This window comes from Drosophila kikkawai, chromosome 2R (genome assembly GCF_030179895.1).
Source record: "Drosophila kikkawai strain 14028-0561.14 chromosome 2R, DkikHiC1v2, whole genome shotgun sequence".
Taxonomy (NCBI): domain Eukaryota; kingdom Metazoa; phylum Arthropoda; class Insecta; order Diptera; family Drosophilidae; genus Drosophila; species Drosophila kikkawai.
The window spans coordinates 14,883,384-14,905,315 of record NC_091729.1 but is presented as its reverse complement, the minus strand read 5'-3'; the positions used below and the strand labels follow the sequence as shown (position 1 = coordinate 14,905,315).

The 21,932-nt window shown below is 43.6% G+C and overlaps 1 protein-coding gene and 1 long non-coding RNA gene across 9 annotated transcripts in view; one reads left to right on the top strand and one right to left on the bottom strand.

Moving 5' to 3' along the window:
- The first annotated feature begins 96 nt into the window (after positions 1–96).
- fus (epithelial splicing regulatory protein fusilli) lies at positions 97–20,626 on the top strand. 8 transcript variants are annotated; one of them, XM_017177894.3, is made up of 13 exons: positions 772–1,365; positions 4,788–5,100; positions 9,873–10,139; positions 11,809–12,085; positions 12,239–12,328; positions 12,390–12,444; positions 13,231–13,341; positions 13,512–13,782; positions 14,181–14,507; positions 14,604–14,750; positions 14,822–15,071; positions 19,178–19,440; positions 19,520–20,626. In XM_017177894.3, the coding sequence occupies exons 2-13, from the start codon at positions 4,972–4,974 to the stop codon at positions 19,967–19,969; spliced, it is 2,637 nt and encodes an 878-aa protein (XP_017033383.1). In that variant the 5' UTR covers positions 772–1,365; positions 4,788–4,971; the 3' UTR covers positions 19,970–20,626. The 8 variants fall into 8 exon arrangements, with proteins under 8 accessions (XP_070140882.1, XP_017033380.1, XP_017033381.1 ...); XM_017177893.3 differs by having other exon boundaries at positions 771–1,365; positions 14,181–14,750; XM_017177892.3 differs by lacking the exons at positions 19,178–19,440; positions 19,520–20,626 and having other exon boundaries at positions 769–1,365; positions 14,822–18,994.
- A 319-nt stretch (positions 20,627–20,945) lies between these two features.
- Positions 20,946–21,932, bottom strand: part of LOC138928166 (uncharacterized) — a 50,747-nt gene continuing 49,760 nt past the window's right edge. Inside the window, exon 5 of the long non-coding RNA XR_011444654.1 lies at positions 20,946–21,213. This is a non-coding gene — a long non-coding RNA (uncharacterized lncRNA). The remainder of the gene's footprint in view (positions 21,214–21,932) is intronic.

The following is a 21,932-nucleotide window of genomic DNA, read 5'->3' as shown; positions in this document are numbered from 1 at the left end:
TCTGGCGCAATTGCTCAGTTAAGCGATCCAGCTCTCTCTCTCTCTTTCTGGCCTCTCTCTCGGTCTCGTTTAGACCAAAACGCGTTTACCTGAGTTTCAGCCAGTTAGTTAGTCGCTCGCCTGTTGCATTTGCTCTGTGTATCTGTATCTCAGTCCATTCCGAAAAGTGTTATTTAAACAGTGTGATTAACGGGAAAATAGTTGCAGCTTGAAAATAACAGAAGGATGATTTTGGCCAAGACGAAAGGTAAACAGGTAAGGTAAGAAGCGGGGGACTCTACGTGGGCAGTTCACCGTTCTCCATTCTCCGCCAGCCTTTGGTAATTGAGCAAGCGAATGGGAAGAAGAAGCAGGGCCAGTGTACAAACACTGTACAGGTGTAAGTGTAGGTTTGCGCGCATGTGTTGGTGGAGCGGCGCAGGTAACTTTTGCTGTCAGATACAGAGAGTGGGAGAGTCATGCTCACTGAGCGTAACTGTCTTGCGGAGCGTGGGAAACTAAGTGGGAGAGGGAGAGGAGCCAAACGTTTGCTGCTCTCTCCGTTAAGTCAAGCTTTGAGAGTGGAGTATGTGTAACTCCCTCCCCTCCCTCTCCCTACCATCGCGATGCCTATTGGCAAACACATACCTGGACCTTGCTGTTGTTTTTGTTGTTGGTATGTGCGTGCTGGAATCTTGCTTGGCACCTGAGCGCGCTCTCTCTGTCTCTCGCTCTGCAAGCGCAGCTCACTCACCTTACCTTTGTGGTTACCTGTGTTACCTGGCGATCAGTTGTTTTTCCAACCTGAATCGAAGCGGATGCGCGGCGGCCGTTAATAACCTGACAAAAATCCGACACGCACACCGACACATATTGAACAACAAAACTAGAAAAAAGACAAGACAAAGTGGTAGAAGCAACAGGCGAACAAGACGAAGAGAAAAGACTTGTTTGCAGCCCCCGCCCCCTCTAGTCGCTCGTTTTAATACGGTGGTTTTAAATAATATAGCACTTTAGCCAAGAAGAGTTGACTGCTTAAACGGCCAAAACACAACGCGGGCGTTGATACAAATACACACACAGGTGTGAGAGTGTAAGTGTGTGTGCGGCGGGCGAAAAGAAAGTGCAATAAAAACCGAAAATTTGTGAAAAGCCAGCAAGTGCAATGTATACAACGTGTTGAAGGAGAGAGAAGAAAACGTATGTATATAAAACAAGAAAACAGTAAAAACAGTTAAATCGCGGCGAGAGCGAGGGCGAACTCGAAGAAGAAGAAGAGGCAGAAGAGGAAGCTGTAGATATCATTTACCAACAACAACCTGTCGCATCCGAGGCAGAGCGAGCGGGAGAGACGGTTGTCCGATTGAGAACCACTTTGCTGTTGCTGTAAGTCGAAAAATCTATTAAACATACCAAAATGAATGAACCAAATGAACAACAACAAGCACTGCAACAACAAGAAAACAACAGTAAGGGGCGATGCGCTAAACAAAGTGAAAACAAATTTACAGTTAGCTGAGACCAAAACGAAGATGCAGAGAGAAAGAGAGACCGACTTGTTTATGATACCCTCTCCTAGAAAAAGATTATTCGATTATTTAATTGACAGATTTTGTACGATCGATTGGAATAATAAATTATAATTATATTTTTTAAAGGGCAAAGAGAGAATTTTAAAATTAAAGCTAACTATTGAAATTATCTAACTAATAATTTAGCACATTTCCCTCTTTGTTTATTATTCCAGTTGGGGGAAAATACTTTTAGTTAATTTAAATGTTGTGGAGATAAGATATGCGCCAAACTCAAGACTCATGCTACCTTACGGAAAATTCTAACGAATAGATAAGTGTCAATACACGCACAAGGGTATTCCAAATTCGTAAGGCTTAGATCTTTATTTGGTTTTCAACACAAGAATCACAACAACAGCAACATTAATAGAGTTGCACTTGTTGCTTGCGTGAGATTCGGTTGAAAGAGGAAAGGAGATAAAAACCGCACTACAGCAAGAGGCTAAAACATTTTCCTTTTCTCTCCACTTTTTTGTGTTACCTCTCTTTTTTTGTTGTGAATAACTTTGGCAATTGGCATTTCTCGCCAGCAATTTTGCGCAATCATAAGTTTCCTGTTGCCCCAACAACAACAAGAAATAACGGTACACTCTGGCAGTAGCAACAAATGATATTTGCAAGCGGAAAACAATGCATAAAACAAAACAAAACAAAAAAATAGTAAAAAAGAAACTTGCGCAATTCATAATTTAATAAGCGAGTCCGAAAAAAATCTGCTCACTTTCTGGTTTACCAATCAGCAGGTAGCAAGCAATTCATTAATTGCATTAGTTGTTGTTGAGTTATTGTGTGTTTTTATTGCACTCCTGCAGCGCCTGACACTAATTCGTATTTAATCACCAGCTTTACGGCTCATTCTCTTTCAAAAGCGTAACGGCCTCAGTTGGAGACCGATCTTCATTTGCAGGCGAACGTCTAAGGCGGAATTTTCTATAGCTAAAAAAAAAATATATAACCTCAAGGCTATTTTTTTTTATCGTCTTAGCCAAATTTTCTTTAATATAAAATTTAACTCATAATTTAGAAATAATTAATTATATATCGGTTAAAACTTTCCATTCCTCAAATTTATATAAGTTTGTCTTGGGGAAGTCCCCCTAAATTTTGATTTCCAGTTAGAGTCTGTTTTTTTGGGTTTCTTCTTTTTAATGACGACCATAGCGCTTTCCCATTGTCTTTTTGACCATTCTTTATTTTGCCTTAATTGGGGCCCAGACCCGCGCACCGTTATTCATTAATGAAGAGAGTACCATTTCCATGTCCATCTCTCATCATCATGAAGTGTCCAACGAAAGGGAAAACTTATCTATGCGTGGCTGCCCTTTTCGTATAACAGTATCGCTCTCCATCGCTTGCATTGCAATCAATTAAAAGCACATAAACCATCTCATAAGCCCGCCACTTACAGTATGATATGCCCCGCCCCTCCCTCGGCAGGTAGAGGTAAATCAAGGGGCTTTAATGGCCTATAAGGGTTTAAGGTCTTTCGTTTCCATCCGGAACAGGAAATAGAGAGCTTTTAGGCCTTTTAGTTTGTATTGCAACATTAGGCATTGCAGCATTACAACTTTCCTGTTTACTTAACCCCAGAGGTCGAAAAATAATGTCAAAAGCATAAAGGTTACGAACCAGTTTAGGCTTTTTAGTCGTAGTTCTTGATTTGGGTTGCTTGAGAACGTGGGAACCCGTGTATTGATGATGATTTCCCAGTAACGGAAAAAACGACCCAAAGGGCAGGGCAAGATGCAAAAAAGAGTTAAGCTTTGAAAACCTGTAAAAAGTAAACGTCATAAATTGCACAAGACCCGAGATATAACCGCAAACGCTCATTACCACATGGTCAATCTTAAATCTTCAGGAGGGACTGAGTAAATACAGAGCAACAGTGAAAAGAGGGATGATAAATCCCCTCGGGCAATTCAAGTTATAAGTCAAGTGTGGACTATAAAAGCAGAGCAGACTGCTACAGTCGATCGTCGACATGATATACTTTAAAATTCCTTTAGACTTATAATGTGGGTTAAGCTTAAATCTCAAAAGAATTATTGCAAATTTTTAACTAGCAGCTTATCTGCTCGAAAAATGATAATTGGACATTGAGAAATAATTTTAAATATTTAATGGTTTTGGTTTAAAATCATATCTCTTAACTTGTGATGTTTTTTATTCTTTTGAAAGTTATATTTGTAATTACTGCATTTTTTAATTGTCATAAATAAAAAAACTATTAATATAACACTTTTGTGTTTTAAATATATGTAGTAAACCATTTTAATTAAAATCAATTAAATTTATACAAGTTTAACAATTCATTCAAGGCCTAAGGAAGATTTTTAATTGAACAACTTTAAGTTCTTCTTATTGAAGCAGGACTGTTGCCAGCTTCCGTTCCGATCTGATCAGATCCGACACGGGGAGCACTTAAAGTAACTCAATTACGACAATCTGGCCTTTTTGCACGTACATATGCATTATTTAAAATTTTAATTATAACAAAGAGCAGTCATTTTGAGCACTACAAAGAGCGACTTGCGCCTGCGCGCCCCGATTAACCCATGATCGCCATTTTGCTGAACTCTGCGGGTCTTGTGTTTTCATTAAGAGCAAAGCTTTTCCCATTAAAAATGCTCATAAAACTGCGCCGTAATTTTTTTTCGTCGGTCCTTCGTATATTTCTACACTTTTCGTTCCCGTCATCGCCGTCTGACTGAGTTTGTTGTTGGGCGAAATTAAATTTCAAATCGCCAGGCGAGGGTTAATACTTTAATTTCAATTTGACCCCCTTGACGTCAGCGGTCTTAGAAGTTCCATTCCGAGCCAATTATAAATGCAGCTGAAAAGCGGCAACGCGGCAAGGTGACGGGGAAAACTGGCAACGTTACATGGGTTAAATGAGGGACAAACGGACGGACAGACGATGGATTGCATATGCAAAATGTCGCGGTGTCAAGCGTTTTGCCAAGTTTCGCGCAAATCGTCGGACTTTGGCTTTCTTTTTGATTTTTTAGTGCGAGCTCGCCGCCACACATAGTATATGTCGTGTTTAGTATATATCTTTATAGTGGTTTCGCTTTGACTCTGCCACAAACCGATTCGCTTTGTTTGACATTTCTTGAACGCACTCGTAATTAGTGCTTGCTTAATATGCAGCCCAAAGTCCGAGTTCAGCTTGCAGTTTTCAGTGCGGATTGTGCAATTACTTACACCTCCTTTCCCCTTTTTGTACACTTGCAGGCACAGCCGCTGGCGGAGCAGCCCTGAGAATGCAGTTCGTTCGAAGCTAGTCTGGCATGAGGCTTCAGTTCAAGGAGCACTAGGATCTATAAGCAAATAGGCTAAATCATAGGATCCTTGATCCGCGATCACCACAGCGATCTTCAGCACGATCATCTCAGGAGGAGGAGGATATATAGATAAAATGCAGGTTCCCGAGCACGTTGTTTCGCTGTACATTGCTACCTGTGGCCAAAATGGTCCTGGCCTGGGATCCGACGAGAAGGAGATTATATTGCTGGTGTTTGTCCTTCTGGAAGTGACCACTGGACAGGTGAGTTGATACTAATAGCATTTAAAGCATGAAATAATTGTCATGATAATATTGAAATCAGAATAATAATTTTCTAATTAACCTATTTCTGCTCATCGATCACAAAAAAAATTCCAAACGATTTTGAATATATTAATTTACGACTAATTGTCACTTATAATGACAAGATATGATAAAAATGATATTTCTAAAGATCAAATAGATTGCGGAACAATTTTCTGTGAAGGTCTATATAAAGAAAATAAGCTCCCTGATCTCCATGAGGGTATATCCAGTGGCACCGCCCATTGTTCACCATTTTGTTGGATCGCTCGGCTCTCGTCTACGCTTTAATTAATGAATGCTGTGCGATAACAGACCCCTCGCATACACACAGATACCCACCCATACAATCAGCCAATGCGCTGCACTTTCAACTGTGTGGCGTAGCGATTGCTTATTATGTTACAGCTCTCGATTTTGATTCGCCAAAAAATGTTGAAGAAAAAAGATGCTGGCCGAGTGTTTTCATTCGGCCAGCTATATTTCGAAATACCCTTGAATTAAATACAGAATACATCATACATTCTCTAGATAATTCCCCAGATACTATAATGACAAGTTGCGACTGTTGATCGAGTATCAAACAAACCGTAAGATACTAGAGAAATATCTACGATTACCTTAAAGCTGCAATCACAATACGATATATATCTAATTAGTGGTTATACCTCTTTCGATATATATTTACGAGGCGCTAGATTATGCCTGGATTGACACTTTCGAACCCTGGAATCTGACAGAATTTCCAACCAGCCACGTGTTTGGGGTTCATCAGTATTGAGATGTTTATGTTTTCGGGGAGATCCCTCCCCACAATGGAGGGGGAGTGGGAAAGAAAATGGTGGGGCGGGTACAGCGTATATATGGATATTTGCATATTTTGAGTTTACCAAGCGATTGACACTAATTGTTTGGAAAAAATCTCTAAACATCCGAGGTGGCTAAGGGCAGACCAACCGAAACCTGCTGTCCCCGTCAAGTCGAAAGCCCTCATCGGAGCCGGCTCCATGGCATTACGAAATTCCCTAACCGACAAACTATCGCCCGGCCATTAAATTTTATTTGCCAAGTGCCAAAGCAAAGTTTTCCAAGAAAGCATACAGAAGATTTTCAAATTGCAGATGATGTAATAGGCACAGGGGTATTGGCATCCTTCAAGAGATGTGTTTACTGTGGGAAATGGTTATAGTTTAAAGCGGAGATAGGAGATAGGATTGAGTTTAAATACTGATCGTTTTATTTTTGATTTAAATGTAATTAACAATCATCAGTATTATCTTATAGATTTGTCTTAACTTATAGTAATTTCAAGATAAATAGTTTGTGAGTGAGGTAATCGTTTTGTTTTGGATTGAAAGATCTTTGAATAATTTATACCCCCATTATCGGTTTCATTGAGCAACCATTCGGTTTCCCCATTTTCGATGCATTTCGTGGGGTTCAATAATGACGCTTTCGGTACGCAATTTTATTTGCCCAATGTGCTTGACAATCTCGAGAGCACACAAAACCCGTATCGGGCGGTTACGTGGACGCTTCGATTCCGGCGGAGGCTGCGTGTTCGGAGGAACCGCACCGATACTTACCGATATCCCAGGCACTATACACTACACTATATATACAAATATATATATATTGTGGAGGTTGTTTTCGCACCGGCTAGAACTGATGAGGGAAAAATTGCCGGCCATTAGATGGCTCTGTGTGTACCTTCGGGTCGGGGCTCTTGAGGGGCTATTTGCTGGCTTAGCTTTTTTCGTTTGTTGTCGGTGTAGATGTTTGCCTGACATTGTCGCGATTTTATGACGAGCACGCAACATTTTAGTAAGTGCAGGGAGTACCTCCCTTCTCCTCCCCGATGAGGGGGCCCCTTTGGCTGATCTTAAGTGGCATTTAATGGCGACATTGGGGGGGCCGCAATTACGGTTGCTTCTATTTCTGCTTTGAGACTTTTTTGAAACTTTTTTGAGACTTTTTCTCGAACCCTTCCGATGGCCCCCTTGACCCGTCCCAGCGGTGTCAGAGCCGGCAGCTTCTGTCTTTGGCCGCTGCCAAGCTATTGTGAATTAATTACCCCGCGCTTAAACTCTGGCTTCCAGCTAAGTGGCTTAGTGGCTTTCGCAAAACGATTCGGCTTTGGGGCCAATTTTTATGCTAATCTTGCGCGGTGAGTCCCCGTGGCAAACTATTGGTGGTATTATTATTATTATTATTATTTATTTCGCTTTTCTCTATAGCTATTTTCGGTTGGGTCAAGGGGTCAGACGGTCGAATTTCTCCAATAGATCCTCTTTCCTTTTGCCGACAACCCCTCGCCAAGTTCCAGACCCTAATGAGCGATGCTAGTCTACACCAGACTTCTGAATAATATATAATTTATATATTGGCGGCAAATCTGAATACCAAATTCAGTCTGCGAAATATATGCAAATATCTGAAGCCACATAATGCTTGCAACGGTATTCGCAAACCATTGGAAAGTGGCGCTGCTTATCGAAAAAAAATAACTTTAAATAAAGAAATGAGTTAATTTTTAACAATATATAGTGTTTAAGTCACTTTAAACTGTTGCGATTTATGAATATATTTGGTTTAGATCACGAGACAAAAGTGTGATCGAAAATAACATATATCATTAAAAATATTTCCTAAGAGTCTCAAATTAATTAAGGGAAAGTAAGGCTTGCTTTGTGGTAAAACCTGTCAATTATGAATATTAATATATATGTTTTAATTTTAGATTTTAATAGGTTAGCTAAAGATGTGATATTTAATTGGTATGTCTTACAGATCATGGTGAGTCTGGTACTCCAAAAAATAATTATTAAAAGAGTCATGATGATGCAGTATGGAGCTATATATACATAGCTCTATTTGAGACCCCCTTGCATATCTCTTGAAACCTCATCGTAAGCTAGTAGATTGATATCTGTGGAAAACTTCATACTTAATAATAGTATCATATAGTTCCTTCCTTCTCTTAGCCAACTCTGTCATTGTGACTGCAATAATCCAGTGACAGAAATTAATATTTTGATTCAACCATAGAACAGTGACTGAAATTAATATTTTGATTCAACCATAGAAGTAGTCTGGGTTTTATATTTGGCACACTGACGACGTGCCCCATAATAACGCCTATATCGATGACCGATTCCAACTGTCATTTGGCTGCCTAATGGAGCGATAGGTAGTCTTATTTTGGACAGTTGAGGGGCGGTACGACGGAACTGTCAATTTGGATCGCTTGATTATGGTATTCGTTTTGGGGGGAAGCGTGATAACAGAATTTATTGGCAGGCAGGCAAGCAGGCAGGCGACTTTCCCGAACGGAGACACACTTTTCCGACGTCTCTCAGGTGATCTGTTTCCCGCTTCCATTTTCGTGTCAGCTCAATCTCAAATTGAATTTCTCTGTTATAGATTTCTTGCTCGAGAGCAATTTTCTTGATTTGATAAAGACACACACACACACACACACACACTCGCTTTGCTGGCTTACATATACCGATGCAGTAATTGGCATGTTAATTACAGGCTAGTTATGACTCGTATGGCAACAATTAAAGTTAATTAACATTCGAAAACAAACTGCAACAAGTCGCTGGAGTGGTGGAGGTGCGCGGACAGGTGAGGCCGCAGCCGCCGCCGCTCTTAATCTCTATCGCTCTGTGCGGCTCTACTTGAACCAATTAGAACTCTTAGCTGTCTGAACTTTAATAATTCAATCTGCGATTCTACAGATAGCTAACTGAGTGGGTTAATGTAAACTAAGGCATATACCCTCTCTCCTACTATATAGCGTACACATCATCGGATGTGTTGGGAAACCGAAAAGGCTGGCATAATTAGGGGCGCTCTTAACCCCAAAGGAACCCAAATATGCCGGAGCTGGATGAATATAACATGACGGCCGGCAAACTCATGCATTTTTCATTTTCCTCGGAAACCTATTCCACCCAGCCGTATATCGTATAGACCCGTTTCCCCGTAAATATTGGCCTGCCATTCAAAGCCCATGCAAATCGATTTCAGACATCGTCAGAAATTGGAAAACAAAGAAAAGTACACACGGTTAGTTTCATTTGCTAAGGCCTAAGGTCTCCCGTTCTGTTTTGGATTTTTATAGATTTGCATAGAGCCCAACTACCTGCAGGGGGCCTCGATTCCAATTCCGATTCAGATTCAGATCGCGACTTCTTTGACTTCTTTGCATATCCGCTGACGCAAGACTGGCTCTTTGTTCCCTGAAATTCTGAAGGTTTTCAGCAGTTCACCTTTTAAAATATGTACATCCCCAGAACCATCCAGAAACATGGCGCCCCAGGTTGCAGGTGTACTCCACTATCGGATGATAGTGATAGCAAAAACTTGGCTCGGTCAAGAGCGGTTTCTGTTTGGATTGATAAGACTGGAAACAGTCATGCTTACTGTATTTTTGTATACAATGGTTTGAGTTTGGGGATCATAAAGTATATATTTACAAATTTGTAATATCATTATTAATTGTGAAATGAATGCTTTAGGAATAGTATATTTTATTAAGTATTTAAAATCAAGATTCTCCAACTTAGGCTTAATATCATAATACCCTTAGTTAGAGTATTGAAATCTCTTTCCCTTAAAGACCCTTTACAACCCTTCCCTATCATTATTACCAGCAATTATCATTGTCTGGTTAGACGAGACGAGACTAAAGAATACTTCCCCTCCCTCTCACATATCCACAGATCGTTGGCACCAAACAAATACTCGTGCGGCCGGATGGTTACTTCATCAAAGATCGCACCATCTCGGGCTCCTCGGACAACTCGAGTGCCACCAATAACACGGCCAGTTCCCCGCCCCTAGCAATTGGCGACTCTTCTGCAGTCTCCAATAATGGCAGTGGCACTGGAAGTGGCAACGGAAACTCTCTGGACAACGGTAGTGAGCTAATCCTGCCCATAGCAGAGGCCCAGGCGGCGGGCAAGCCACTGAGCGAGGCCATCGAAGAGGTGCGTACCAATCATATAATCCAATTCAATCCCATCCCGTAATCGGAGCACGTTGTTTCGGGTTATTGTGACTTGTTTGGATTTCGGCCTGTTATCAGCCGGAGGAGAGCCGGTAACCAAATCCGATAAGATTAGGCACACTGCACTATATGTGGGCTAGAGTGAATGCAAACGTTTGTGGGGGCAGAGGGTAGTCTATTTATGGAACGCACCCTCTAAAACAGAGAATGAATCGTTGTTGGTCCTTGCCCCGGCTTCTCGTTCAAGTGTTGCGTCGTCTCTTATCAATGGGCATCGGATTTCCAGGGCTGTAAAAGTGCACAGGGAGAAAAAGAACATACATTTATATCAAAGAATATATAGTTCAAATGTGTTTGAATTCGGGAATTCGGGACTACAAGACTAAAATAAAGAAATACATCTAAGAATTATATACAATTTTTCTTAATGCTATGTCTCTTAGAGCTAAAACATCTTTATCTTTCATTGCTTACAGTATTTTGAACTTTCTTCTGTCACCCGATTAGTTAAAGATCAATAACATTGCCAACTCACATGTTAATTTATTTATGTATTTCTGATAAGCCGATCGGCGATCAAAGATCTGATTTCAATTTGCGGGAGTCATGATTAATGTACTTAATTCTTGCCCCATCACCATGGGTTGCACTCTCCTCTTGAAGACCTTTGGCCCTGCACAGATTCCACACCCATTCATACCAGACCCCCTTCTCTTACTCCCCCTCCTCAATGCTTATCGGAAACCCTGCCTGATAAGGCAACCACTTCAGGCAAGCCCCCAGTTTTAGTTTCGGCTCCATTCTGACACTCTCGAGTCTCTCTGGCAGAGGTGCGGGAAAATGCCACTCGGCAAACACATTCGGCATATATTATTGGCTGCTGATGCAGATAAAAGATCTCGATATGGTTGGGGAGAGGAGAAGTACAACAGAATGGGGTTGAAAAAGTTGAATCATGGTTTATTTTAGATTGATAGCTTCTGTAGCATTTATAGTTTTTAAATCGAAAATACTATGTTTTAATCAGGTTTATTTTTAGTTTTTGATGAACTAAACTTTAGTTTATCAGTGATACAAATCAGTTAAGACCCTTTTAAAATCCCTGAAACGTCTTAGATCTAAATACTTATACCCCTGCCTAAGGCAATTATTGCACTTTGCTTAAAAGTTCATCTGGAAACTTTTCTTCCCAGACGAGATCAAGGCGTGACGCATTGGAAATATCCGGCACAAGCCTGGCATACTAATTGGTCAAGTCAATAGGGCCCGCAGAGGCATTGGCCCGGAGATAAAAAAAGAGTATCAGAAAAGCTGCAGTTGGGGATTAGTGATGTCATATGGTTTATACTCCACTCTCCGCTGCGATTTCGAGCGGTTAATGCGACATTAAGCCGCGTGTTATATTTACTCACCGTGACACGGCTGAAAACTGTTCACTTAATTGGTAGTAATTGCCGGCGACTAAACGGGTTCCAAGCCAATGGCATTGGAGCAAATATGTGGCACTATCAGTGTTGACCCAAAGAGTCTATCGCCAGTGGAATGCTTGGGGTATTTTTCCTTATAGTATGCGACCTTTGCTCCAGACTCTCTTATAGTTTTCCTCTCTCTGTAATAATTACTGTTACTAATACGTATTTTCCTTTCAGTTCGATGCCTACCTGCGTTCGCTGTCGCTCCACGATACGGAGATCAAACTGGTCACGGACGGACAGTTGCCGCTGAGGCAGTGCCTACATCGGGAGGCCAGTGCCAAGGATGTGGAGCTGCCTACGTACTATAATCGGTTTAGCGACCTGCGCAAGGAGTTTTTGCGCTACAAGTCCGGCGACCTTGCCCGCGCCCTCGTCCCCGTCAAGGATGTGAAAAAGATGCTGCAAGCGCCAACGGCGCCCATGCCACAGTCCATCGCCGAGATGCTGGGAGGTGAGTTTTCGGTTTTTTTGAGGCGGGAAATCTTTTAAACTATTTTTATTTTATTTATGGGAAATATAAGTAATTTGTAATGAATAAGAAACAATTTAAGAAAGATTTAAAATGTTTATTAACTTTTACTTTCTTTTATTTGTACATTTTTAGATCTCAACACTTCATCGGTGGAAGACAACGACTTTTACATACGCGAATCTCGCGACATGGTCACTGTGATCCAGACACTGCTGCAGGCAGGTGAGTTGTACCAATCTATTCCCTTTAAATCCAATTTTAAACCAACATTACCTTTGTGCAGGTCACAAATTTGCTGCAAACGAGTTGGTCAACCTGGTACTGGAACCTGGAATTTGGTGAGTTTGCAATTCGAAACGGTTTTGAGCTAGTTCCGCCAGCACAAAGACTCCACTCAAGCTCCCCCTCTCAGCTGATCCAAGCACGAAAAACTCAAACTCATTCATAGCGATCCCACTCGAGACCTGAGACACCCAGACCCACGAAGCGGCCCCCCCAAATCCGAGCTGGGAGCGTCGTCTTCTCAGTCTACGTTTGGCTTGGAAGGCGATAAGAGCTCATTGTGGCAAGGGATCGGTCTGGGTTCTCAGTTCTCGAATCGGATCGAATCGTGTCGTATAGTATCGGGTGGCACATCGCAACGGATCATAGGGAACCTTTCTGGTTATCGCGAGATCGCCTTGGAAAATTTCAGCTGCCTGCCTTAAAAACAGCCGTCTATAAAATATTCAATTAGCCAGGGCGAAAGTGAGGGAAAGGTAACCCCCCGAGTATTGAAATGGCACTTTTCAGAAACTCTCCTTGTCGGATTATTCATGTTTTTATTTGTTCGCGCAGCTCATTTGGTTTTATTTTCCATTTTTCGTTGTGATTTTGTATTTTTTGTTATTTGCTGGCTGGCCCATTTATGCATGACATTCTGTTCAGTGTGTGCGCGAGTGTGTGTTTGGGAGAGTCAGCAGAAAATGTTTATGTGACTTGGTAATCGCCAAGAACTCTGGCTGCATAGCGATACGTGACTGCGACGCCGTTTTCTCAAAGGCTCCAAGCACACGTGTTGCATAAGGATAGCCAAGCACTTGGTTACTTACTTACTAACCTCTTGTGGCCTCTTTTACCCGCAGCTCAATTGACGACGAGATCGACGGCAACTGCATAGTGCGGGCCAGAGGATTGCCCTGGCAGAGCAGTGACCAGGACATAGCCAAGTTCTTCCGCGGCCTCAACGTAGCCAAGTGAGTGTGTATGATTAACCCCACCAACAAAGAAAGTAAAGCCCAACCCAAACCAACTTAAACCAAGCCAAATGCAACCCATTGATAAGCCAGTTCAGGGGGTCACACCCGCCGCGATTACAAGCGACCTACTTTATCTTCGAAACTGATTTACATTCTGCGATTTCCAGAGGCGGCGTGGCACTCTGCCTCTCTCCGCTGGGGCGGCGCAACGGCGAGGCCCTCATTCGCTTTGTGTCCCAGGAGCATCGCGACATGGCGCTCAAGCGGCACAAGCATCACATTGGAACCCGTTACATCGAGGTGTACCGGGCCTCCGGGGATGATTTCCTGGCCATTGCCGGCGGTGCATCTAATGAGGCGCAGGCCTTTCTCTCCAAGGGCGCCCAGGTGATCATTCGGATGCGGGGTTTGCCCTACGATGCCACAGCCAAGCAAGTGGTAAGTATTTCTTACATTAAGTCTTCTATTTTTGGGAACAATGAATTTATTATGATTTTTATGAATTTTCTATGAAATCTTAATGACTTTTCTTTTAAATGTTATGGCATTTCAAGTGCCAAACAAGCAAAAAAAAATTGATTATTAGTTTTTTCTGAAATATAAACTTTATTTCAAGGAAATGTATTATCAGTTTTTGCTTAGAATTGAACCATAAGCTTACTTACTCAAAAGTAAACATTTAAAACCTTTTGTTATAAACAAAAATCTAGATTTTTAACCAGAAACTATCTTAGTTTTACTTTGTTTAGATAAGCTCACATATAATCCAAATAAATATAAAGTAAAAAGTAAAATTCATTATCAACAAACTAATAAACTATTTATTCCTCTTCCAGCTGGATTTCTTCACCACTGGCGATACGGCGCCCTGTCACGTTCTCGATGGTAGCGAGGGCGTGCTGTTTGTAAAGAAACCAGACGGACGGGCCACCGGAGATGCCTTCGTTCTGTTCGCCCACGAGACGGATGCGCCCAAGGCGCTGGGCCGTCATCGCGAGTCCATCGGGCAGCGGTACATCGAGCTTTTCCGCTCCACAACCGCCGAGGTGCAGCAGGTCCTCAACCGCTCAATGGATCCCAAGAACTATGAGTCGGGCGGCAATCATAGTCAACCGCCGCTGATTGCCCAGCTGCCGACGATGCAGCTGCCGCTGCTGCCGCAGGTGGGTGCCCACAGCCTCGGTCACAGCCTCGCAGCCACACAGACAGCTAACCTCTGCCCTCCGGTGCCCCATGCCGCTCTCACTCTTCCCACACAGCACCTCATCACCTCGGGCACTACCAAGAACTGCATTCGGCTGCGCGGACTGCCCTACGAGGCGATGGTCGAGCACATACTCCACTTTCTGGACGACTTTGCCAAGCACATCATCTACCAGGGTGTGCATATGGTGATCAATGCGCAGGTGAGTTTGGGAAATTAATTTAATTATGAATTTCTACTATATTTCTTCTATCTTTGTTTCTTTTTTCACAGGGCCATCCCAGTGGCGAGGCCTTCATCCAAATGGACTCGGAGGACTCGGCCCGTTTGTGTGCCCAGCGCAAGCACAACCAGTACATGGTCTTTGGCAAGAAGTTCCGCTACATCGAGGTGTTCCAATGCTCCGGCGACGACATGAACATGGTCCTCAATGGCGGCTTGGCCTCACCAGTGGCCCAGCCGCCGCCTCCGCATCATGCTGGCCATGCCCACAAGCAGACCTCCCTGCTGGCGGCCACCTCGGGTATGTTCAGTTCGGCGGCCGGCGGTCAGTCGCCGACGGTTAGCTCCACTGCCGGCTCAGTTGCCCAGTCGCTAAGTCCGCTCAGTCCGCTGGGCGGCTCCCATTCACACAACACGCACACTCATCCGCACACGCACCCAGGCCATGCCCACTCGGCGGTAGCAGCCGCCGCGGCAGCTGCCGCTGCAGCTCATCATGGATTGCCTCCCTCCTCGGCTTTGCTGCCGAATCTTTCAACCGCCGGCGGTTTGGCCTCCTTCATGGCCGCTCAACCCTCGGCGGCGGCTGCTGCTCATAATGCTGCCTCGCTGCAGAGTGCAGCGGTGGCCCTGGCTCCTCCAAGCTACTCCATCAATCCGTTTTCATTGCCGCCGCCAGGATCTGCAGCAGGAGCGGGTTCCACGCCCGCCCTGCTGGCCCAACAGCAGGCCCAGTTTATTGCCCAGCAGAGTTTGCTGGTGCGCCAACAGGCGGCGGCAGCTGCTTTGGCCGCAGAGCAGCAACAGCAGCAGCAGGTGCAGCAGGCACAGCAGCAGCAGCTCTATGCCAGCGCAATGTTGCAACAGCATCCGCATCTGTATCTGCAGCACCAGCAGGCGCAGCAGCAGCAACAGCAGCTCTATGCCAGTGCCATGCTACAGCAGGGCCATCAGCCGCAGTTTGTGTTAATGCAACGTCCTGCGGCTGCTTATTTGCCGCCCTTTCAGTTGGGTTATATGCCCACCGCTGCAGGGGCAGTAGCAGCAGCTGGGACAGGAGCTGGGGCGGCAGCGGCAGCGGCAGCCTCCTCAGCCGGCTCCACGGCAGGCAGCTCCATGAAGCGCTCTTATGAGAATGCCTTCCAGCAGGATGCAGCCGGAGCAGCGGCGGCGGCCAGTGCGGCCAAGCGGGCTCTGACCCGCACGCCGAGTAGCGTCTACTCTTATTACAATCCGGGCATATAGATCGGGAGATAATGGCTTCCTAGAAAACTCCAGCACTTCGGGCACATTCCGCGAGTGGGCATTGGGTGTCGTTCGTTCGTTCGTTCATAACATGCGAAAGTTAAACCCGCATTAAAAAGCACACACACACACACCACACATTTAGTAACAATATATCATATGTACCATCGTGGCAACACTCACACACCTGCATACCAGACATTCTCTAGAGCTTAATTACCAACTTGGAACGTAGACTTAAGTACTTTTCTTGTATGGAGTACTCGTAGTAGCCTAAGCATACTTGTCTATGGTCTAAGCGAATAATACTTACTATAAACATATATATAATAAACCAGGGACATTAACCAGATCTGATCAAGGGATATATATCAAATTATAAGCTAGATATTTGTATCTAAATTGTTTTGATAGTTAAAATTTTAAAATATATAAAATGTATTATCACTTGATCAGAGTTGGGGAATAGCCTAAACCTTAAACACACACGTGGGCACACACACATACACATACTTAAGCACTGCTCACCTACACACTTGCATTTTGTACAACGGCTAACCCAGAGGGAATCTAGAAAAGAATAAGGATCCAAAAGAATCCTGTGATCACTTGTGTTCTACTAAGCATTTTCAAACAATCTAAATTTTCTTTAAAAGCTTGGTGTTTGTGTGTGCGGGCGTGTGTGGCTAAGACAGAGGGGGCGGAACGAAATATATATTATATATATTAAAATATATAAACATGGCCCGTCCCCCCCACCTCCAATTCGAAGGCAATCAACAGAGGCTAACGTCGTTCATGGCCGGAGAGTGGCGTCTCTAATGGCGGAGTGCCCCTTCAGTGCAATCTAATTTTAATGTAAACCCCTCCTTTTGGAAGACCCTTCTCTTTTTACCAAACCCCAAGATACCCAAGCTCCCGCCATGAACGACGTCAGGTGTTGGCTCAAGCGCATATTTAAGCTGAATTTTTGAAAACGGAAACCCATATACCGAGAACTGTTTACGGGCTAAGCGAATCTATATATAAATACGTATATATATATGATATAATGATACCCAGTTCTTGAATAACCATCGATCGGTGGAGTCAGTTGTGTGCCCATCGATTTCTATACCTATATTTATACATTTATACATGCTAGTTGTAAGACGATGATGATGGCAAGACTTCTCCCGTGCCTCTCTCTTAACTAATTAATCAAACAATTCAATTAATAATAATTATAATCTCATCGTTTTGACTTGCAATACCGTACACCCTATAAATAGTGCCTAGATCTAGATGGTGTAGCTCTTAAGTGTGCGTAACTGGTGTTAGTCGCAAACGGGATAGTACTCTCTATACCTATCACTCTGCTATATATCTCTCTCGATATATGTATCTCCCCCTCTCACTGTCTGTGTGTTCTCTGTCATCACTAATTTAGTCTCGGGATCAACTAGAGATACTCTATCTAAAGCTTGTTGTAAGTCTTGGGTCCGCTTCAGTGTCTAAACAAACATATATAGTGCGTGTCTAGTCTGGATGATAACTGGTTACTGGTTAACTTTACACACACCTTCAAGCTTCCTGTGAGCGTCTTCCTGGCGGGATATCGATTCCCCAAGATCCAACCCTTCCTCCTCCTCCTGCTGCGTCTAACACTCAGTTTCGCTCCGCTTGGGAGTATATCGAGCTTGGCGAGAGAAAGGCATGGGAAAGATAGCCAGCGCCTAGCCTAATCCTTAGCCTAATTTAACCTTATAGTCTTAGTAGTCGTATGGCAATCGAGTGGCTTCCGAGCGGGTTCTGCGGCCACTTTAAACAACCAAGCAACCAACACACACATAATCAATAATATCTCTAATTAACTAGTTCGTACGCACAAAAGCAAAAGTTTTTAATGTTTTTTTCTGGAAACTTTTACAATTTTTGATATTCCATTCTTTTTTATAACCACTAGATGTTAGTAAACAATCTTTGATTAATTTTTTACATCAATAAAATACGACATACCGCCTACGCTCTCTTTCTCTCTCTCTCTCTCTCAATCAATCTATCTATATCTTTTACCATCTCTGTCGCTCTTTGTGTGTGTTATATCCCGACGAGTAGAGGATCGATCTAACCAATAAAAACCCCCCTCGAAAAAAGTCATATAATGGGTTAAGATACTCCCTACTAATGGAAAGTAACCCGTAACTCCCTATACCCTACCCTATATATCCTTGATCCCTTGACCCACACCATACCCCCTCATAGACACACACCTCTATATATGTACACTTGTAACTGGGGTATCCGGGGCTTGGGCTTAGCTTTACACTCGATCGCGTTTTCAGCGGACTTTCAGTGGATCTGATGGAATCGGAGTCGGCATATGGCGTGTGTAATTGGTTTCTGTTTCCGTCACTGTTCTAGCTGCATATAAGTATATATAAATATATGGTGCTCTCGTAACTTTAAGTGGAATGTCCATCATGATCGTATTAGTCCATAGACGCATCCTGTATGTAACTCGGCGCAGTCGTCCTTCGGGTGCATAATATCAATACGGCTCTTTGAGGGCCTGGTGCTTGGATTAAACAATACTCGTACAACAATCGACTCAAAATTACTCAACAACAACAAGAACAACAAAAAAACAATCAATCAATCGGCTAAACATGTTCCAAATTTGTACTTGTACTCTCGTTGTACGCAACTGTTTTCATGGTCTCTGGTGGTGAGGTGGTAAGATACTCGTTCCAACTACCAAGTACTATATACATATATATAAATGTCTCTCCTACCATTGCAATGTCTAAACGGTGAGTGATTGAATACGATTTTGCCCCCTGCTAACTTAAAACCTAAAAAACCCCACCGACTAACCCCACTAGCTACGGAGTTAAGATCACTAACTAACCAAAGTAACCAAAGAAAAAAAAAAAAGGATAGAACTTTTAAGAGATTCAAAACAGCTAGAAGACCAGGATTTGCTGTTCAATTCCCGCATATATACCTGTATATCTTGTATATGTCTTCCTCTGCAAGTCATACTCACAACACCTGTTACCCTCTACCAATTACCAATAGCTGCCCTCTCAGAAATACCCTTTTTTCGCTAGAGATTCCCCTGGAAAATGTTGAAAATCTTCAATAGATAATAAACGTTTTTTTCTTTGTTTCTTGGTCTAGGTGCCGCTGTGTTGGGTGCCCACTTTGGTGCTCCATTCCCCGCCTATGGAGCGGGTCCGCCGCCGCCGCCTCCTCACACACCCCTGCTGGCCACGCCTCGTTCGCACCACCATCCACACCACGCCCATCCCCATACGCATCCGCACCACCCAGCGTCGGCCTTTTATCCGCCTCCACTTGTCTACTGGCCCTACCCAAGTCCGCCCGTCTCTCCCACCACCTACTTCAGTCAGCCGGGAGCGCACTCGCCATCGCAACCTTTGGTAAGCAAAAGAAAATGCTATATAATTGTGATATAAAAATTAGTTTAAACTTTATTAATAAATATTTCCCCCCTTTCAGTACCCGCTGGACTTTTTTCCGCCTTCGCCGCTGTCGCCGCCTGGCGTGGCCATTCCTCACACTACCGCCGGCCTGATACTCACGCCCACCAAGGCGACGGTGTCCTTTGTGCCTGGGGCCAAGCAGTTTCCCGGCAGTGGCTCCAATTCCAATTCTAGCTCCAGTTCCAGCTCCGTTTCCGGCTCTGGCTCAAGCAAGCTCTCCGTACCGGCCATTGCTCTGAATGGAACAACCAGCGACGAGGCCACGCCCACGGGTGAAGTAGGATCAACTCAGGAGGCGGAAGTAACTTCATCTCAAACGCTGCTTAGCATAGACACAAACCATGCCGCGGCTACACCCGCAGCAACAGCGGCGCCTCCCTTGAAGACGGGCAGTCAGGGTGCCGGCGGAGTGACCGCTGCCACACCTCTGGTGACCAACTCCTGCGTGGAGCTGTACATCTCATAGGAGTCCAAAGGATAAAGCTCCTTTTTTTCTTGCCAATCGAAGAAACTTGACCGTAGTCTAGTTAAGAACCCCGCGCTAGCCGAGTTGCACACCTGCAGCGTGGTGAATAAGCGGAAGTGCGGCGAATTGAATGCGGCGAAGCAGGAAATCGCAATAATCTAAAATTTAAACAATCCAAAAGTGGCAGAAAAAAAAGCAAAAGAATCTCGCCGCCGTCTCATGAATTTGCGCATCCATTGTAGTGCTAAGTAGTTAGGCGCTGCCTTATTACCCCCCGCCCCCCAGTGCAATCCATTTGATGTTCTATTTATTCCGCTGCTGCTCCAAATATACACATTAGCCAATAATTAGCAAAGAGAAAGACACGAAGAAGCAAATGCGACAAATTTATCCCTAGTCAATAGTCAAATTATTTATACAATTATCTATTTGTAAAGACCAATCATGTTAATGTTATTCGAGATAGAGAGAGAGAGTCGCCTAGTTTTTATACCCTTTATCAAATATTGTTATTATTATTCTCGTGCACGCAGAGAGACCCAGAAGACAAACGTTTCGCTTGTTGTTATCCCATTCAAAAAGATATTATCGATTGTTCAAATGAAATAATATATATATATATATACATAAATAAATATTAAAATACATGTATTTAAATACTGGCAATCACAATTTATTTATTAACAAGAGCAATCGTTTTAGCATTAATTTCACACGCCGGATGCAATTACAAATCAATTAATGCCACTATCGATAGACAGCAGATGCGGACACATAGATATATACATCATACAATATAGTGGTGTATGTTTAAGGACGACATCATAAATAATCCCGGGACACTGATAAATCGCTGACAAATGGCGTTACAAACGGACGAAAGTCCCACCGACCCGTTGAAAGGACACGGTCGTTGTGAACCATCATCCGGTCGCACCATACCATTACAATCATTTAAAATAGATTAAAAATCGTCGCAGGTGAGCGGTTTTTTTGCGCCAGTTTTAGGTTCCTATGCACACCATCATTTGCTGCAGCTGCCAGGACATCCTCTCCAGCCTGGATGCGGGCTTCCTGCAGCCACCAGCTAACAGCCAGCAGCCAGCATCCTGCATCTGCATCCTCACATGATAATTTATCAAGGGTCTGGCGCCGCTGCTGCAGTGGACACATCCAGGAGCCGCCGCCGTCGAGGAGAGCCTATCAAAAGGACATTAGGCGTGCCGCTTCGCTGACAAGTTGGCCTGCAGGGGAAGTAAATGAAAAAGCGTTGGTTAATGCGACAAGGCCAGGGAAAATATGAGCAAGGAGGGGGTAAAAGTTATACTTGTTTTTTTTTATCCCTTACATTTGGTTTGGTTTTCTTTATGGCTGCACACTCGACTAGGCACAGTCGTAGAGAGAAAGAGAAAGAGATCCTGCCTGCACTTCCTCTAATGGCACGGAAATGGCCGTATAAATCTCATTTGTAATCGCAAAGCCGAAAAAACTATCGCCAGACAACGCCTAAAGTAGGCAGATCCCCAATAATGGCCCCTCTAAAAAAAAAAAAAAAGGAAGAGTTGCAAACTTTGCGGCACCGCTGCCACTCGAAACTAAGTCAATAAAAAATGTAGTGCACTGGGAATGCAATAATAGCACCCAGAACCAGGCATGGAGCCCCCCGAATGGCGGCATATTTTCGTCGACTTAGCGACTGTCGTCGCCGCTGCCAGCACCGCTTCCGTTTTGGTATTAAGCCATCGAAACTTTTATTGATTTAGGGGATTTCGTTGCGTTCCAGCGAGCATTTCAGCTGACAGGATAGGCCAGCCAAAAAAATAAGAAACACTTTGCATTTGCCTTAGATATTTAAGGTCTCAAGGAAAACAAGAGATCTCTAGCAAAAAGTCCAACAAAATTAATTGAAATAAGGCCATAATTCTAACTTTAATATATTCAAAGTATAATTGCCAGACAATCT

Coding starts and splice junctions, on each gene's coding strand:
- fus (XM_070284781.1), top strand. CDS start 4,972: ATGCAGGTTCCCGAGCACGTTGTTTCGCTGTACATTGCTACCTGTGGC. Junction 5,101..9,872: donor TGGAAGTGACCACTGGACAG/GTGAGTTGATAC, acceptor ACATATCCACAG/ATCGTTGGCACCAAACAAAT. Junction 14,751..14,821: donor ATATGGTGATCAATGCGCAG/GTGAGTTTGGGA, acceptor CTTTTTTCACAG/GGCCATCCCAGTGGCGAGGC.